Source organism: Temnothorax nylanderi, unplaced genomic scaffold, assembly GCF_030848795.1.
Source record: "Temnothorax nylanderi isolate EJ_2023f unplaced genomic scaffold, tnyl_v1.0 TNYL_tig0030_pilon, whole genome shotgun sequence".
Lineage (NCBI taxonomy): Eukaryota > Metazoa > Arthropoda > Insecta > Hymenoptera > Formicidae > Temnothorax > Temnothorax nylanderi.
In genome coordinates, this window is record NW_027249092.1 from 182,345 (window position 1) to 202,581 (window position 20,237).

The 20,237-nt window shown below is 33.6% G+C and overlaps 2 protein-coding genes across 8 annotated transcripts in view; one reads left to right on the top strand and one right to left on the bottom strand.

Annotated features, from left to right (window-relative positions):
• The window catches only part of Fstl5 (follistatin-like 5), a 38,247-nt gene that overhangs the window by 17,108 nt on the left and 902 nt on the right, over nucleotides 1-20,237 (bottom strand). The window lies entirely within an intron of this gene.
• Nucleotides 9,507-19,757, top strand: LOC139770452 ((11Z)-hexadec-11-enoyl-CoA conjugase). 3 transcript variants are annotated; one of them, XM_071702390.1, is made up of 6 exons: nucleotides 9,507-9,663; nucleotides 13,638-13,868; nucleotides 14,113-14,243; nucleotides 14,759-14,964; nucleotides 15,904-16,086; nucleotides 16,749-19,757. In XM_071702390.1, the coding sequence occupies exons 2-6, from the start codon at nucleotides 13,640-13,642 to the stop codon at nucleotides 17,023-17,025; spliced, it is 1,026 nt and encodes a 341-aa protein (XP_071558491.1). In that variant the 5' UTR covers nucleotides 9,507-9,663; nucleotides 13,638-13,639; the 3' UTR covers nucleotides 17,026-19,757. The 3 variants fall into 3 exon arrangements, with proteins under 3 accessions (XP_071558491.1, XP_071558490.1, XP_071558492.1); XM_071702389.1 differs by lacking the exon at nucleotides 9,507-9,663 and adding an exon at nucleotides 12,615-13,033; XM_071702391.1 differs by lacking the exon at nucleotides 9,507-9,663 and adding an exon at nucleotides 12,632-13,041.

Here is a 20,237-nt window from a genome sequence, read left to right on the forward strand (position 1 = left end):
ATTTCTTTCTCATTTATTTTTATTTTTTCTTTTCTATTTTCCGCAAATGTGGATATGCTGTGTATTTATTTTTTATAATACCTTTTTAGAAGAGGAAAAGATTGCAACTGAAGATTGCAACTAAAACATTTTTAAAATATATTCTACTGTACTACCTCTTTTGAAAGAATCGCGTTTAATGTTCTAAATTATTAAAAGTACTGCTAATAATCTTTTTTATGTCAAGAGAAAACTTGTATATAAAATGTGAAATATTTTAAAATAATATTTTTGCAAAATACATAAAATAGCAAGAGACAGATCTTTATATAATATTGAATACAGAACATTATATACTAAAAAGTCAGCGATATAGAATATGAAATCTTTTGATAGAGTATATAAACATTACGAAAACTTTTCTTTGATCTGTACAAGAAGAAAGAATCGTTTAGCCATTCTGTGGCTGGACAATCTGGCATTTCGGTCTACAATATTACGACATTGCGTTCAGTTTGGCTGATTTGGCAACTACAAATGTATAAGTCTGTTTCCATTCTTTTGTGAGTTACTAATGATGCAAAGTTTCGCAGTGAAACGTCGGTTTAATGAATCTCAACAGGATTGGCCTTTCTTCCGCTAAATCGAATTTCTTGCTACATGAGAGTTCGCAGGGAAAGGGCAAGTAACTTTTGAACAACTTTTTTCAGCGTTATATAATATGCTTTATGTGTCACTATCGCATTAACGCTAATAGTAAATTCTTTGAAATTAATATCAAATTGATTTTTTCCTTAAAGAACGAATGAATATATGCGTTATATTGACAAATTTTGTAATAAATAATTAATATCTAAGTGTCCAAATATAAGTGACTATATTCTTGAATTTATTTCAAATATAAGTTTAACAAAAATAAATATTATAAATTAAATAAACTTAATATATTAAAGTTTGAAATTTAATTCTAAAATTATGGTAAATGAGACTTTCCGTAAAAATTTCTCATTGCATATGTAAAATTGTTTGCCGTGCTATTTGACAATTTATAAGTTTTATATTAGTCATGACGTTTATACATTTTATTCTTATCCTTCTGTATGAGTGTGCAGATTAAGTTTTTAATTCCGAGCAAATGCAGGGATACGTTTTAATATTGAATATCGATGAGCATATTCGAGATATGCATGCAACAAGCGTCAACTTCTGCTGGTTTTCAGACGCGTATGGCGTTCAAACCTACAAATTATATAGTCGTAGAAAACATGACATAACGCCGAAAAATAAATCGTAACTGGTATATTACTAACAAAAATCATCGTAAAATTAACGGTCAAGACGATGGAATAACATTGTGATATGTACACGAACTCATGAGCAATGTCATCGCTCATTCTTTCGCATGACTCGCATGACTTAATGATGTTAGAGATTGCCGTGGAAAACGTAAGCGAATACTTTTTGTGTACCAATGTAATTTCGATATATGATTTATATTATATTGTATATATAGAAATATTTGTAAAAAGCGTCAATAGAAATTCTGGGATGCAATAGATACTTTTCCGCGGATATTTTTCAGGACTAGAGAGTCCTATTCTGTAAACGTTAACGACATCATTATGTGCGCAGCATTTCTGTGGTATATTATATCTGATGCGCAAAGCACGTAACGATGTCGTTAACCGTTTGCAGAATAGGCCCCTTAGTCTAAGAGCTAAGGCCATTTCTATAATTTTAATTCAATACAAAATATATTAATGCCTAACCCGGGAAAAAAACCTCTTATTTGTTCATATTAGTTCATATTAGTTTATATTAGTAGATATATGATTATATATGATCATATAAGAAATGGAAAATATAATCTTGAACAATATTATATGGCCATATATGAGAGTATATAATTATATATGGTCAAATATGAGGATATAAAAAAAATGGAATAATTTTCTGAAACTTATTTAAATTATATATAAGGACATATATATATTAATCATATATGATCATATAAGCTCTTATCAGGCCAAAATTTATATGTGAGCATATAAGATCGCTTCTTATATGAACAAATAAGACATTATAAGAGATATTTTTTATATGTCCTTATATAATCTTATATGTATAATCATATATGACCATATAAGATCTTATTAGGCCAAAATTTATATATGAGCATATAAGATCGCTTCTTATATGAGCATATAAGACATTATAAAGGATTTTTTCCCCGGGTGCAGTCTTGTAGTAACTGAACACACTGGAATATCCTTGTTTAAATTTTTTTACAAGAAGCAAAATTAGGTATTATTTTTTTATATTATATACTTACATGCATATGTGTAATAAGGAATAATAAAGAATCAAATTTTATTCAGGCCCATATAATTCATGCGTGATGTAAAAAATGTGCATTGATTTTAACTCTCGGTGGTCACATTTCTTTTTTGAACATTTCTTTAAGGATTTTTTTAAACATAATGCTACTAAAAGAGTTAATTTTTTATAATAAGAATACATTCTACAATGTTTAAACTTAATTCTAGAATTTTTTGCGATCCACTTAAACTGTTAGTTTTCGAACAGCATGCAGTTGTTTGAAAAATGGTTGGAATCACTTTAACTCCGTGTGACCACCGAGGGTTAATCATATTGTTATATCTACTATGCATAATGTCGTCACGCATTTACGCATTCATAAATATAAACAGTATCCGCTAAACTTGGACTCTGGTGCATATGCTAATTTTAATTGTATGTTAAATGGTCAAGCAATGCCAAGTACACAGGAAGGACGACCAACTATAATATATAACTACGTCAATGCATAAACGTCAAGACCAAGTTACTAAGTTTATCTGAAATTTTTACGTTAAATGAGCTTTCAAGTAAAATATTCGAGCAAAGTTGTCGATTACGACCAGTCCGAATAAAATCGGTGCAATCTGTTCCGAGATTTTCAACTACGCAAAAAGTGATGTTTTTTGCGTTCTAATTTCAATTTTAGTCATATGTTCGCACACATATGTTCGCACACATTTACTGCAATTTTGTCTGTCAACAGGCTTTTACAATGCCTGCACATAAAATTATTAAAATTGAGCAATATAAGTGAATTAATATGCACGCGTGATAATTTTTGATGATGCAGACAAGACAGACTAGAGAGAGTGGAGAGGCAGTGAATGGGAGGAAGAGAGGGAGGGAAGGAAGAAAAAAGGGAGAGGGGAGGGGAGGGAGAAGAGTGAGAGAGATATATATATATATATATTTACACTCTCACGTCACATACACATATAAATTGACAGAGCATTCAGAAGATGAAGTTCAATATGAAGGCAATATAATACAAAAAATATCTATTTATGCGAATATATATAAAGCTATTAGTGCAATCTTTCATGTTGGAAAAAATATAAGTAATAAACATTCTACAAACTTAATACGTACTTTAAAGACATAGAATGGATATATTTTAAATAATTTAGAAATAAAGAAATGCAATTGACTACGAAATGCTAGAAATGCTAGAAATGCTAGAAATTTTTTGTTGCAAAACAAATATAATAAAGTTTGTATAATAAAGAAGTTTTTCATGATTTTTACAAAAAGAATTGAAACTTTATAAAAGAATCATATATGACCATATAAGATCTTATTAGGCCAAAATTTATATATGAGCATATAAGATCGCTTCTTATATGAGCATATAAGACATTATAAATGATTTTTTCCCCGGGTGCAGTCTTGTACTGACCGAACACACTGGAATATCCTTGTTTAAATTTTTTTACAAGAAGCAAAATTAGGTATTATTTTTTTATATTATATACTTACATGCATATGTGTAATAAGGAATAATAAAGAATCAAATTTTATTCAGGCCCATATAATTCATGCGTGATGTAAAAAATGTGCATTTATTTTAACTCTCGGTGGTCACATTTCTTTTTTGAACATTTCTTTAAGGATTTTTTTAAACATAATGCTACTAAAAAAGTTAATTTTTTATAATAAGAATACATTCTACAATGTTTAAACTTAATTCTAGAATTTTTTGCGATCCACTTAAACTGTTAGTTTTCGAACAGCATGCAGTTGTTTGAAAAATGGTTGGAATCACTTTAACTCCGTGTGACCACCGAGGGTTAATCATATTGTTATATCTACTATGCATAATGTCGTCACGCATTTACGCATTTATAAATATAAATAGTATCCGCTAAACTTGGACTCTGGTGCATATGCTAATTTTAATTGTATGTTAAATGGTCAAGCAATGCCAAGTACACAGGAAGGACGACCAACTATAATATATAACTACATCAATGCATAAACGTCAAGACCAAGTTACTAAGTTTATCTGAAATTTTTAGATAAACTCTCCTCTCTCCTCCTCTCTCCCCCTCTCTCCCCCTCTCTCTCCCCCTCTTTCCCTCTCTCTCCCTCCCCCCTCTCTCTCTCTCTCTCTCTCTCTCTCTCTCTCTCTCTCTCTCTCTCTCTCTCTCTCTCTCTCTCTCTCTCTCTCTCTCTCTCTCCCTCCCTCCCTTTCCCTCTCTCTTTCCCTCTCCCTCTCTCTCTCTCCTCTCTCTCTCTCTCTCTCTCTCTCTCTCTCTCTCTCTCTCTCCCTCTTTCTCTCTCTCTACCCCTACTTCATGTATAATTCTTTGAAATTCAATCAATTATTTCCCAAAAAATTGGAAAAATTATAAAAACCGGTTTCCAAAAAGATCAGTAACAAAAACTATACACATCATGGCGCTCCCCGGAAAATTCTACCCCTACTTCATATACAATTCTTTAAGATTCGGTCAATTAATTCCCGAAAAATTGAAAAAATTTCGGTACCGGCTTCCAAAAGGATCGGTAACGAAAAATTATACACTTTAAATTAGATTAGAAAAATTAGAAAAACCGGTTTCCAAAAAACCGGTAACAAAAAACTATACACATTGTGGCACTCCTGGGCACTCCCCGGAAAATTCTACCCCTATTTCATATACTTTTGGTAGAAATTTGATCTATAATTCTTTGAGATTCGGCCAATTATTTCCCGAAAAATTAGAAAAATTAAAAAAACCGGTTTCCAGGAAATCGGTAACAAAAAACTATACACATAGTGGCACTCCCCGGAAAATTCTACCCCTATTTCATATATTTTTGGTAAAAATTCGGTTCAGGGGTTTGGGCTGGGCGTTGATGAGTGAGTGAGTCAGTGAGTCAGTCAGGACACATCTTCCTTTATATATATAGATTATCTTATAAAAGTATATCTCTTCTCCCTATAATAGCATTAAGCTTTTGTTACTTTGATTAAAACCACTTGTTCAATATTCCAACGGCTTTCTTTATTTAATTCTTCATAAATTGTCATTAAAATATCATGAAAAAATTCTTTTGTACACAGATGCTGCCCTCTTCGGTTAGCGATGAAAAGCGAAATAAATTTTTTTTGCGTCTTTCAGTCTAACGGTTTTTATAGATTTACACAAAAAACTATAAATTTGATTACCATTAGCAATAGTCGAATAAACTTTGCTAAATTATCAGAGTATTAATTAATTATTTGATTGCGTGTAACAGTTGTTTGTCCCTTGGACCACGGCACTTGACAAAGTCATCCTGAAGAAAACTATCGTCATGTTTCGCATGCTGGATAAGGATTGGATATCGCTGTCACCGAACCGGCGCGATTATCGTCCTTATCAAGGCTCCAACTACGAGAACGAGAAATTTTACGGTGGCAAATCCATCGTCTTTTCCGTGCCGACAGATTTCTTCGAGAAAGAAGCGAGCGGCGTCGATGTTCAGCTATATGTTCGGAAACAAGTGTGCAAGTATTTTGAGATGGTCTCGCACCAGAGAATCGGCTTCGCCGCTGTGCCAGTCGATAATCTGCTGAACAGCATTGCCAAACAAATCCGCGAGCGGAACGAATTAGCGGAACACTTGTCGGACTTCTATAAACGGCAGATTATTTCGAGGTGATAACCCCGGAAACAGAATTATCGGTTATTGACATTGGGCGGGAATTTTTCTCGTCGAAAACTATTTCCACTCTCACTGTCCGATTGCGTTTATCTTAAGATATTCGTTGAAAATTGATTATCGAGAAAGAGCTAATGTTACAGAAATGTTACCTCATTAAAATGTATTACTATCGTTTGTTACATTTTTTACATTAGCGTATATACGACATTACTTTTGCAAGTAATATTATAAAATATATGATTATGTTATATTAGTGTTAGGCGATGTTTTGAAAAAAGAAATGTCTCGACGATTGGCCGAGAAATCCGTAGAAAAGTGTACTTCCTTTGAAGTATTTTACTTTTCCTTTCAATGGAAGTATGCTTAGTGAGGGACGTCCTGTATAATCCTAGGGGGCTTAATAATACGGTGAATATGTCATTTAAGGTCTATGATGGGAACATACACTTTGTTGGACGAGAACTTCCGGAATACCGCCGCCACGATTTCGCTCTACATTCGGATCAGTTATCTCGGCAAGTGTCTCGTAACAGAGATCACGCAAGTCAAAAGTATACGCGGAGCGTTTTACACTCGTGGGGACTCGGATGAGAAACAACCGTATTTCTCTCGGCAGCTAACATCGAAGGAGCTTCAAAGCGGTTGCTGGGTCGACGGTGGTTTGCCTCATGTTCCTCACGGTCGTTTAATATGTCGCTGTGAGGAGCTCGTTAAAAAGGAGGCCGCGGATTTAGCCAGTAATTGATTCAATCGCTTTAGACAAGAATGCTATTATAAGAGCTTTTTATGTTTCGGAAAATACGAGAAAATATCTTGCTTAATTTAAAAATAAAGCTCCTTTCCAAATGAATAAAAAATCTCCCTTAAATGAAGCGCTATTTTAATGTTATCTCAAATAGAGCACTTTTACAAAATGTATGTTTATATAAAACAGACAGTAATAGCCTGTTTTTGGAAATAAGCTCCTTTAAAACGAGCGATTCATTATTCTTCTGAGTTCAACAAAGCTATTATACGTTTTATAAAAATCTAGATAAGTATAGATTCTATCCAAGAATAAACGACGTGATTGCAAACGAGTTCATATGGATCGATACGTAACTGTTCGCAGTGACAAGAGACGCTGTTGTCGCTACGATTGCCATGACGACAGCTGTTGCAGATGTCACTCCTACAATCGCAATGAGACCAACTACTGTGGACGCAGTTGCAGATACTGATCTGCAGATTTCCGTTACAGAAGTTGCTGTGGATACCGCCGTGATTAAAAGAAAAAAAGCACTTGCTAATAAAGTTGCAGATTCTGCTGCGATCTCTGTTCCGAAAATTGTTGCGGACGCTGACGCAACTAAGAAAAGAAAAACCCCTACTGGTACAGTTGCAGATTCTGCTGTAATCTCCGTTCCGAAAGTTGTTCCGAATGCTGTCGCGATTAAAGGAGAAAAAGCACTTGCTGATACAGTTGCAGACTCTACTGTGATCTCCGTTCCAAAAGTTGTTGCGGATGCTGCCGCGATTGAAACAGAAAAAGCACCTGCTGATGTTGTTGCAGAGTCTGCTGCGAATACCGTTGCAAAAATTGATACGGTAAATACGGATGCCGCTGCAATAAACAGAAGAAAAATATTTGCTATTGCGAACGCAACCGTAGATTCTACCGCGATCCCCATCGCTGCGGGTACTGTTGAAATTAAGCGAGGAAAAGCGCCTGCCAATGCAGTTGCAAACTCTGCTGCAATTCCCGTTGGAAAAGTTGCAGAGGATGTTGCTGTAGCTAAAGAAAATGAACTTGATAGTGAAGCTGTAGACTCTACTGCAATCTCTGTTGCGAAAATTGCTGCCATAATTGATACAAGAAACGCACCTGCTGATTATGGAGCATTAGGCGACAGAACAGATGCAGGCGCAGATGTGGATGCGCTTCCAAATGCATATGAGAGAACTACGATTCCAATAATGGCAACCGATAATGAAGTAATTAATGATGAGCGAGCCAGCATTCGTAGAAAGAATCTTATCGATTCTCTAATTAAAGGTAAATATAATTTGAAAAATTATACTGTTCCGAAAATCTTTATCTTATCCTTTTTTCTTAAAATTCTGTATAAATATCTCTAAAAAAAAGAATGAGATGTTTACGTAATTTTATCTATTAAATCGTGATATTGTTAAATATAACGTACATACATAAGAAAAATATGGGATTTCTTTTCCCTAGATGTCAAGGCAGATGTTGCTGCAACAGCGAAAACGAAAGGATACGCGATAAAGGACAATGGAGAGAGGGCTTTCAAGAAAGCGTTCTCCACGTCGAGCAAATCGAAGCGCGGAAGAAACACGGCGACAATCGGTATCACAGAAAGAGGGAAGAGAATTCTTCCTCCTCCGTCGCCTCCTTTTCCGCGTCTGCAAACGTATCCTTTGTGCTGTCAATTGCAACCACATCTAACTTGTTTCACCGATTGCTTCGACGTTTCACCCTGTTATTGTTATTGGACAGCCTGTCCTCTTCAATTCTTTTACAGTGCATAAATGAGTTCACAAACACCACGGAGCCTCGTCATTTACGGCAACAAGTTAATAGCTAGTGCTGGTTAGATAGTTGGCAAAATAAATATAATTCGACTGAATATAATTTATTGAATAAAATTATACACCGCAATGAACCAAGAAGAAGTGAGAATCTCATGTCACAAATATGATGCTTCATGTATCAAACTGGGAAAGTCTTCCGTTTAATTATGCTTGAAAGGAAAGTGCTTTACGATCTTTCTTTTCTCATAAGTAAACGGAAACTGCTCTACCGCTCACAATCATATCCATCCTGCATTATATCAGTAATAGATACGCAAATATGTAAAATATAATTATGTATATATATATATATATATATAACAAAGCGGGTGAAAAAAAATATCGTTTTACAAAAGGCTATTAAACTGTTAGTGTGAAAATGTAACTAATTAAAATTTTTTAGAGTCCTTGAAAATATGAAGTACAACATTACCATTGTAGAGAAACAGTTCAAATATTTAAAACCTAATATTTTATGTCTGTTAATATTCTTTTACACAACAAAGAATTAATGAATTCATCATACTGTATTGATGAGATCTTAACAACTTCAAAAATCGTTTAGAAATTATATGATAATTTGAGAATAGAATTTTGAATAACCAAATTTTTTTCACAGGCAGTGAAATGAAATTCCATCATTAATATAATCTCGGAATAATACAAGTTTTCCCATAAATTTGCATTTTACTGTATGTAGTATGTAACAGTATGGTTGTGTTATTATGTAATGTCAACACGACATATTGACATCATCAATGTATCGGCGCTATAAATAACAGGATATTTATAAAAATTAAGAGAGATTCTGAAATCGAGGAATAGCGAAAGGGGTTCTGATTGATGGACAAGATGTGTATTTGACTGCAATGTAGAACACCGACCCGCGAATCAAAACGCGCGGCCGTTTCTCCTTCCACTATCGAATCCTAAGCGTTTCTTTAAATATATTAGCGTCACGGACCTCTTTATAAACGCGGTATGATATTCCGAAGATCGTATTGAACGTGTTCGAAGAGAAGCAGTACGGTACCTGCCGTACACCCGAGCGGTCTTTTATTCTATCTATAGTTCGTGTTTGACACAATTTTGCAGGACATTTGCGTACCTTCGACCTAAGTAAGTATAACGTGTTGTGAAGTTATCGCATATCGCATGAGTTTTTAATCGTGTTGTGAAGTTGAGTTTTGAAGTATGCAACAAAATAATATTTATCTTTCTGTTGGAAGTTTATATATTTTAACATTGCAAAAGAACAAAAATAGACAAATTCGGAATTATCTAAAATCTGGAACCTTTGTAATTAAATGTTAATACGATGTGTAATATTTTGGTGAGATCAAATATAGATACTTATATCGTCTAATTCTTAAAAACGTATACCTTCTTTTTTAAGTAGTACCACCAAAAAAAAACTTCAAGAATTTTCTAGTTTCATATTAGTAAACATAAATATACTAAAGCTCATTTGTTTTAGTAATTTAATTAATAATTAATAATTTTTCACAACTCACATATGTAATCTTTAAAGTTTCAAGCCGTATATCTGTTATAATTCAATATAATTCGAATTTATTAGTTAAAAAACAAATTTATCAAACGCAAATATATATTAATTTTTTTATTTAAATATTGAATTTTTATTTGAAATATTTATTTCAGTTTCTAAAAACATTTACTTTTTTTGCGTGACTCTTTTATATATTATTTTTTTTAAATATTATTTTTGTTTCTTACGATAATAAGAAGATTAAGAATATTAAATATTTTTTATTCCCTCTTAAGTAATTATTCTAACTTTATCTATTGGAGACAATATTGTTAACGAAAATATTATCGAATATCCCATATATCCACTCGTCTCGAGAAGAGAGGGTACATGATCAAGGTATAATGAGAACGCCCGGGCTTTATAGGATGACAGCGGTGCTTATCGATAGATTTCAATATCGACCTCGCTGCATAACAATATACGCGGATAGACATACTTTCTGAATAGGCTACTGGCACGATTTTCCTCTTACCGAGTTGTAACTTTGATGAAGTTCTCATGAAAGTTACCAAGATATATCGATTTGATACATCAAACATTTCCCGCGTCATGGCCTGAATAACGGAGGAACATTGATACATCGGAGAGACACATTTATAATAATATTATCAATTGTTAAATAATCGATAATATATAGATACATGGCATTGTGTAAACAATTTGTTTTGGACATGAAGCGTTTAATAGGTATATTAACAAGAGAGTGCACGTAATTGAATTATTTTGGTGCAATATTCGATTGTGTTACTAATAGAAATTTTGAATTTTCTGCCGATAAATATGAGCAACAAATACACAAGATAATGAATCAACTAAACTGTTTTACATATCTACATATATAACTGTGCTTTATTGCGCAACGTACCTCGTGCAAGTTACATATCGATTTCGTGTTTAGAAACAGATTACGTACAATCCCGATAAATATCACGGTATTAGATTGGCTTTATTTGCCCCCAGAATATTATTTGCGAATATCCACGCTATTTCAACTTCACGGGCTCGTGCGCAATCGTACTTTCTTGCCCATTGTTTCGGCACTGAACGCGATTTAGCGTGTATTTTCGCCACGTTAAGCCCACGGTGCGGGATTACAAGAAAGGAGGGGTTGTAAACCGCGGGATCTGGAGCAGCGTAGGTGGCAGCGATAGTGGTGCATTATCCGCGTATACGCCGCGCGCCGCGCCGGCAGAAATATCCCCCGGCTGGTTCATACATATTAACGTAAGTCATTGCACGAGTCCTTACACGAATTGCGCGGGGGAAACAAAACAGCCGGGGGATATTTCTGCCGCGACCGCGCTTTATGAGCGGGCTACGACCGGGGGTGTACGACCGCTATTACACCGTAGATTATGGTATCGCTGCCTGTTGGAACTAAACGACGCGCGAATATCGCCGATAAAGACTCTACGAAATCGACGGCGTCGAACGAAAAATGACGTAACCGCAGTTTTTGATAACACTTTGTCGTAAGCCGAACAAATCGTGTCAACTATTTTAAAGAAATAAAGTTTCACATATTAATTTGAGTATAATTCGAGACTCTTATACTTACGAGGAAAATGCTCCAATATTGAAATAGTCCATTAGCTTTCAATTACCATTATCTATTAAATTTGGATGTTGCAACTGTCAGATCAATTTAGTTTCAGTAGAAAACTGTGGAAAGCAACCTTATTTTCCTTTTTTATTTCTGTGGTGAATCAATATCATCCGAGAATTACATCTCCTCGCGATATAACGAATTCTTCTCGATACATAAAAAGTTCCATCAATGTTTATATATGTATATAGCGAGAAAAATCTTGCCCATGGAATCTAATAATCATAATAAAACGTAGAGTATGTTAATAGCGGAAAAATACAATTAGTATTATTAATGTGGTACCAGAAAGTTTCTAATTGCTTTCACAGAACTGGTTTTGTCGCGAAGAAAGTTCTTTGTGCGACCACCATTGAACTTGGTGACATATATCATAATTTTTATAATTATATTATGATTATCACATCGAGAGACTAAACCTTTACATATCAAATGTACGACTGAATACCAGGGTGTAATGATTTATTATATGGAAAGCGCATCACCTCTTTCATCGCGATTTTATACGCTTTTACTTCATACCTACTTTCATCATATACTTTAATCGAGTTCGTAACAATTAGAAATTGAACACGTTGCCATAAAAAAAATTCACAATCGATTGTTTAATCGCGCGAATCAAAACACTTTGCGGTTTACTGTCAGGAATTTCAAGCATGCTTTCTAATGTGGAAGCAGGTAATATACTTAATGCTTGTAAATTTTAAGAATGTATTTATAAGATGTTCATATATAGAGCAGGTTTCGTTATTTACAGTTATAGACTAATGTTAGATGTATGCGAACTGTGTAAACAGTTTTTTACTTCAGGTTTTTATTACAAAACTTTTTTATTATACATGTATAAATATGTATGTGTTGATTCGTTGGGATCACAAGAGCATAGCATAATTTCATCGTAGCTCGTAGCGTTTTAAATATAATACAATTCACGTTGATTTTCACAACAAACTCGGTCAAACGCGTGTCGGCGAAATAAATCGGTTGGCAATGCGTGACGCGTACTTAACTGCCTTGACCACGAACTTGCGTTCTCGCATTTCGCGCGGGAGTGCGGGAACGCTATTCACTTTGCCACGAGAGAGTCGCAGATGTTGAAATTACGCTCGTTATAAATGGTGTGCAACCACGCGTATCGCACATTGACGTACACGCGAGCTGGGAAACGCGTCTCGTTCGACGCTGCGATTACAGATGCTCGTCTAATGCAGATAATTACACGCCGGGACATCGAGGCAGTTATACTGTTAACAATGGGTGCTTGTTAACACGAGAGATCACTCTATAATGAGACCGATATGAAATCCTCGCCCGGATCATGCGCTCGCCATGTAATTTTGTAAATAATATGTTATATGTAACGTAATTGACTCATTTATCTTTATGATGTATATTATTTGACTTTTTAACGTTAAAACAAATTTGGATTTTTTAATACTTCGCAGTGAATGATGTAGGTGCAAATGTATATATATATATATATATTTTTATTATGACAGTTTGTTTTCTATTCAATTTCGTATTATTATATTAATTATAAAAACGTTTATAAAAATTTCTGATTTATTTTATAAATTAATATATTTCGTGACGTTAGAGATTGATATTTGTACCTACTCTTTTAAATTTACACGATTATTTTGTGAATTTATAAAAATATAATTCTTTTGCACTATACATAGCCAATATTTTCATAAATTAATAGGCATATAAAGATTTGATAGAATAAAATAAAGATTTGTTGATACCTGAAAACAGACGACATAACTGTCGTTATACATAAAATTATGATTTATCATACTCGTTTCTCTTGAAATAGTGCGTTTCTTTTACGGTCTTTTGTCACCATATATTTATATAAGCTCGCACAAGATAGGTGATAGTAGGTAAACGAGATAGGATAAATTAAACAAATGTTGCTTTAAACATTTTCAGCAATGTATAGTTCAACGATAACCGAATACGAGGACAATAAAAATCGAAAATTAGTCCAGGCGATAACAAAAAATGGCAGAAATTCTATTCTCAATCAACCACCGAAGCACATGCCAGCGGAGCAGCCATTAGTTTGGCAAAATATTATTGGCTTCGCCGTTCTTCATGTTGCACTGATCTATTTATTTGCTACGCGAATTTCTTCAGTGAAATTTTGGACCTTGATGTGGTGTATGTATTTATTAAAGTAATTTTTCATTATAATTTTGTTTATATATAAAATAAGATTATTTCTTTACACACTTCAAATTTAATTCATAAATCGTTCATTTTAAATCGTTTATAAGTAAAAAATTATTTTAATATTTTGATATTCTCTTATAAAAATTTTCTCATCTCATCATCATTACATGTTAAACAATAAAAGAATAAATTTGATCTTATTTTTGTTTTATTTTCTGCTTATTATTTCCAGGTATCTTACATCTACATACGTGTGGTATCGGCATAACAGCTGGTCTTCATCGTCTTTGGGCACATAGAAGCTATAGCGCTAAATTGCCACTCAGAATACTACTTGTTTCTTTATACTGTATGGCTGGCCAGGTAAGATTCTTAAATATTACAATCGTAATCCGGTCAGTTAACAGCTTCACATTAAAATTTATTATAATTTGCCACAAGTTGTTATTTTCAGACAGATTCACTTTCTTGCAATAGGAATTAGCAGTAGATCATCAGATATGATTGTGAATGCGCATAGTAACACAATAACGTTTTATACATTTACACTTGTTGCCTATACTCTCGCTAATAGAATGCTTATGTAATATTTAACTCGGTGATTAATGTATTTATTTGCTGTATATGCCTACATTCACCGATTCAAGAATATTTCCATTATGATGTTAATATCTTTTGGACCAATACAGCAATAGTTGTTGGGTATATAATTGTAGAAAATTTCAGATTTCTTGATTTGGAATTTCTTGATTTCGCAATTGCGTGATTGCAGGTTTTTTGAGGAATTAGTAGTCAAGGTTTTTTCTCAGTGGGGATTTTAAAAGAAATTATTACTTATAAATCTAGTTATTAAGCTTGGAATTTTCCCTATCTCGCAGATTTATCCGTCTAAATGGCTTCGTATCCATCGAGTACATCACAGATACACGGATACGTGCGCGGATCCGCATAACTCTAACCGCGGCTTTTTCTTCTCTCACATTGGCTGGTTAATGATGAAGCAACATCCGGCGGTTAAGGAGTACGGTAAAAATGTGGATATGAGCGATATCGCTGCCGATCCTGTAATACGCTTTGTCGACAAGTGAGTCTAACAATTCAGCATATTCAAAGTAATTTTTAACTGATCCGTAATGAAACGTTCACATTGGAGAAATATATAATTAATTGCAGTTGCGTGATTGACTTGCAACGATCGAATATGATTGAGTGAATTTACTGGCATATGTCAGTTTCCATTACCATCAATCGTCGTAACAAAATAGAATTTTTTTAAATGTATATCTCCAATGGAATTCTATCAATTCCCATGTTTTTCAAGAAATGAACGATTATTCTTATTACATGTTGTTTTCAATTCATTTAAATTTGATATAAAAAGCATTAAAAACCTTTTCTTTCCTAAAATAATAAAAGTATAAAAAAAAAACAACACAAAATAAGAAAATGTAGTATGACAAAGTATTCTATAATAATAATAATAATTTACGAACTGATTCCTCATTATATTCAGCTGAATGAATGCTCGAAATAAAAGGAAAAAGGAGCTTGAAGAGATGCTCGCGAAGAACAAGATCTAGATAATATTACACGATTTGTATTCAAAGTGTGTGAAAAGCAAACGGAAATGGGGAATGGGATTCGACATTTGTGAAAAAAGATCACGATGATTGAGTTGGATTGGTCGCGAAATCGCTTCGCAATTATCTGACGTGTTTGAAATTGCGTGACGCGTTGTTCCCCGAGATGAGGGAGATTAAGTAGTAATCAATCAGTGTGAAATGTCTCATTAGAGAGTGGAATTGAATGCCAGTATTGCAATTTATTTTGATTTATGCACTTGGATCAAACGGCCATAAATAAAGGCGCCTCTACATAATTCGCAGTTCGCGGGACGCAAGATACTGCACGCACAGTCTGTATCTTATCTTGCGTTTCGCGCCTTATAAAGGATGCAAGATGCCGTTACGCTGTTATTGAACTTCGCATGTGTGTAACGCTTACTAACGCTTCTTCATTGCAGGTATCATCCGCTGATTATGGTGCCACTGTGCTTTGTCCTGCCGGCTGTGATACCGGTTTACGCATGGAACGAATCCTGGGATATAAGTATAAGCAGCGTGATCATCCGCTATGTATTGTCGTTGAATTTTACTTTCTCTGTCAATAGTTTCGCTCACTTGTGGGGCAACCGACCGTACAACAGGTACCCGTTAATCTTTTAGGGGATCACATTTACACGATCGCCATTAAAATTAGCCAGCATAATGTTCGGATTGTGCTTTAGATATGAATAGGGAAAAATTTTAATTCAATATAAAAGATTATAGGTTTTGATTACAGTTTAATAAGGATTTAATCGGAATAATAAGGGAGGTATTTTAATAAATAAGACAATGGTCTTTTAACGATAACATCAATAATTGATATTGTTGGATAATTTTTAATTACTTCTATTAAATAGATATATCAATCATATTTTTAACAAGTTTTGAATTTTATTGTACTATCCATGATTCTCATATAATGTTTAACATTGTTGAAAATTATATTTACAATATTCCGAGGTTTCCATTTTATTTTAAAGAATATCCGTTTTTTCCTACTAAATTATTATCTATTATAAAAAATTGAAAAAATTTTAGGAAAATCTCAATATTTTCTCAGGTTCCTACTATTGTAAATTATTTTTAAATAATAATGGGAAATTTATCAAAGTTTATTTCACATCTGTATATACCGTAGCAGATAGAAGTTCTAAGGTGTTATTCCGCTTAAATAATCTGTTGCATGATATTCCGGCAAAAGTTCGTTCGTGTAATCGGCCCGGATCAAGCGAAACTTCCCTTTCTCTTTTTCTTGTTCTAGAACTCTTAAGTCAACAGAGAATCCTGTGGTGTCCTTCTTTGCCATTGGCGAGGGTTGGCACAATTACCATCATTGCTTCCCGTCGGACTACAAGGCTGCGGAGCTTGGCTTCTACCGTCTCAATTTGACTACCGCCTTTATAGATTTCATGGCTTGGTTGGGATGGGCGTATGATTTGAAGACACCAAACGCTAAGCTCGTCGATAGACTTTGCGCGAATAAAGGTGACGGTACGAGAGGCAGGATAAATATTCCCGAGATATCAGATGTTCAATAAAAAAGAGAGAAGTTAAAAAGAATGAGAAAGTGCATGCACTAAATTCGTACATGTCATTTTAACTTTATTTCTTCGTAGAGTAACAAGATGTAATTTTTAAATTTATTATAACAATGATCTAACCCGTTTTTGAAAAGATAGATATAAGAGATATAAGAAAACCTATAAGATATAAATATAATTTTGATAATTATTTGTTTTTTATTAGAACCAATATAATTGTATTTCAACATATTTTAAAATCTCTGTATTCCACGAGTTTAGCATGACAGCGTTACATGTGGTAAATACATATATGTAAGTAAATGCATTTTAATATGCCGTATTCGATAAAATGTTTTACATTTGTTCACACGCAAGTTATTTTGAATATATTGCTCAATGTAACGGATTCACCGGAATGCGAACTTTATTTTGAGACGTGTGTTATCTAACAATAGCGTTTCTTTGTAAGTAAGATATTTCGTGCTATAAAACTTCAGAAAGCGCTATTATTATTATAACAGAGAGTTTGTGATGTACGCACACACACATACACGCACGTGTGTATACATTAGTTTATTGGCCTTTGAAACAATGTTAAAAAAAATCGAGATAGAAGTATGTATAAATTTTAGAAAAGAAGATCAGCATTTTTTAATTATTTTAGAAAATGTTAGAAAAAGTTAAATCCAAATTAATATGTTTAAGCTTTTAAAAAGGTAGTTTAAATTACTGTCGCCCTTATCCTTCCGATTGTTGATTGAGGTACACAATGGGAAAAGTGAGACTGCCTTTTAAAAATTAGGTAGCATCCTACTTCCTTTTTGCTGATTCGAATATAAATAATTGTAATCTTTTTCCCCGGCCGTTCCGGCGTTTCTTTTTTCCGAACTTGAATAAATAGAATAATGTTTGCAGTCATATCTTATGCATGATCACTGTATCTTCGAATTAAAGGAATATTATGGAATATGGTGTGGAATACGCGTATAGGTACTTTATCTTCAACTGGATATTGCTGCTTTTGATAGATGGATTATCTGCGAATTTTCGTGGATGATGTACATTGCTTAATTACGTTCGTTGAAATTATATATTAATAATTTCTCATACGTGAAATGCATAACACGTATTATATGGAGAAATGTGAAATAAGCGGAAATATATTGATATTTCAGAGAACATTTTCATATGAAGAGCAATGTAGATATATAAAAGCCTGATTATATGTTCTATCACACAATTAAATAAATTTATCATCAAATGATATGTAATAGCTTTTAATGATGTTATAGGATTCTAATTGTTAGCATATAAATATATGTGTTACAACTTACAACTAATATCAGATAATTATTAATATTAATATAATAGATATTAATAAATTATTTAATTATAGGTATCTATTATATTATATTAATATTATTCGTTCACAACAGCAAATTTAAAAGTAATTTATTTATTTTGTTAAAAATTGGAGTAGAAATTGATATATTTCTATGTTTAAATTATGACAGTTTTAATATGCAACTTGTAGCAAAGTATTCATAAAGCATGACTAATTGAAAGTTAATTAATGCGTACAGCATAAATTATAACTTTATATAATTCGTCGATCCTAGAATATTTTGCGTTTAATTTTAATATATTGGCTTAGGATCATGTATTATAATTATAAAATAGTAACCGTAGCTTTAATTAGTAGAATTAATGCATAAATTTTTTTTACGCTGTTAATTAAAAAATATTATTTCAATTATATTAAAAATATAAATCCTATCAAAATTTAAAGGCTATATTTTTATAACAAGTATCTAGATAGTTAACATTCTTCGCCGTATCTTCTATAAGCCTCACGCAAATTTTTGTTCCGGTCCGATAGCGGAATTTTAATAAAGGCTTTGTCATATGATAGGTAGTATCGGGTGTATCACACGGGTGGAGAGCACGCGCCTCCGCCGACCTCTGCGGTCAACGATTTTATATACATAAACGTCCTACATACGCGAAGTCACGTTTCGCCGATAAAAAAAAAAGAAAGGGAGATGCCAGAAAAGTGTTATCGATCCGGATAGCCTGACGTCGCGCCGTTTCACCCGGGGGTTAAATTTAGTATTTATCATCACGTATTCCGCGGAGTCTACAGGTAGCGCCTGCGCGACCCCGTCGCCGTCGCGCCGCGCCGTGTCGCGCGTCACGCACCCTTATGCGCGCATATATGCCTATCTACTATCTACTACCTCTATACATAGCCGGTGCGCGCGGCAGCGACGGAACATATTTACCTCTATGCGGGCGCATTACGAACATTCGTCTATTTTTGTCATAGCGACCTGTCGTGTATCGATCATTTCTCTAATGTTTCTGTAAATGTGGCCGGGCCGGGGACCGTGGCGTTCCCGCGTTCCCCCGACGCGTCACGCGCGTCACCGTCGAAAATCTAGGGCGAGAAAAAAGCCGCTGCCGTCGCGTGTTTTCACGCGACGGCGGCTGCACATGTGGGATACAAGTGAATCGCTACGATTTATCGCTAATTGAACCATTAGGTAGAACGTACTTGTAATTATATTCGATTCGCACGATGTATTTTATACATGCTCCCAGAAAAATTACTAAGTAATGGGATAATTATGAAACATACTGCTGAAACACACGTTAAAGATGATACTAACGTGTGTGCATATTGTTTTAACGGTGATTGTTGTTGTTTTAATTGTTGTTTTAATAAAGGTGATATTCGTATGGTTTAATTAATTTGTATACATTTTTCTTACTCAATAACAATGGAACATAACTCGTAAATATCTGTTATATATTAAAATATTCTATTTCTCTCTCTCTTTCTCTTTTTCGCTTTTAATTTCTTTTTTATGCTTAAAAGTGATTTTGTAAATTACAAAGTAAAATAATTTAAAAGTAAGCTTTAATTTATATGATTTCGGATAATACTTTCAGTTTTGCATAAATGTTTTACATCAAAATAAAATATTACAAGTTTCTTTCTGAGAAATAAGAGAGAAAAATAGTTGGTCAAAAATTCGAAAAGTATGCAAAAATAACAAAACGTTTATTTATACTGGTATTTTCATGCCAAACTATATATAAAAGTAAAATTTCCTCGATGGGGTATAGCTACAAAGGAACATTCCGAACTCTGTGTACCGAATTTATAAGCATATTTTCTTAAAAAGAAAACAATTTAACTAAAAGGATTATTTGAGATCGCACAT

What these genes read in the sequence shown, in the direction of transcription:
- LOC139770452 (XM_071702389.1), top strand. An exon ending in TATACTGTATGGCTGGCCAG is followed by an intron (nt 14,244 to 14,758) that starts GTAAGATTCTTA and finishes CCTATCTCGCAG; the next exon opens with ATTTATCCGTCTAAATGGCT. An exon ending in GGCAACCGACCGTACAACAG is followed by an intron (nt 16,087 to 16,748) that starts GTACCCGTTAAT and finishes TTCTTGTTCTAG; the next exon opens with AACTCTTAAGTCAACAGAGA.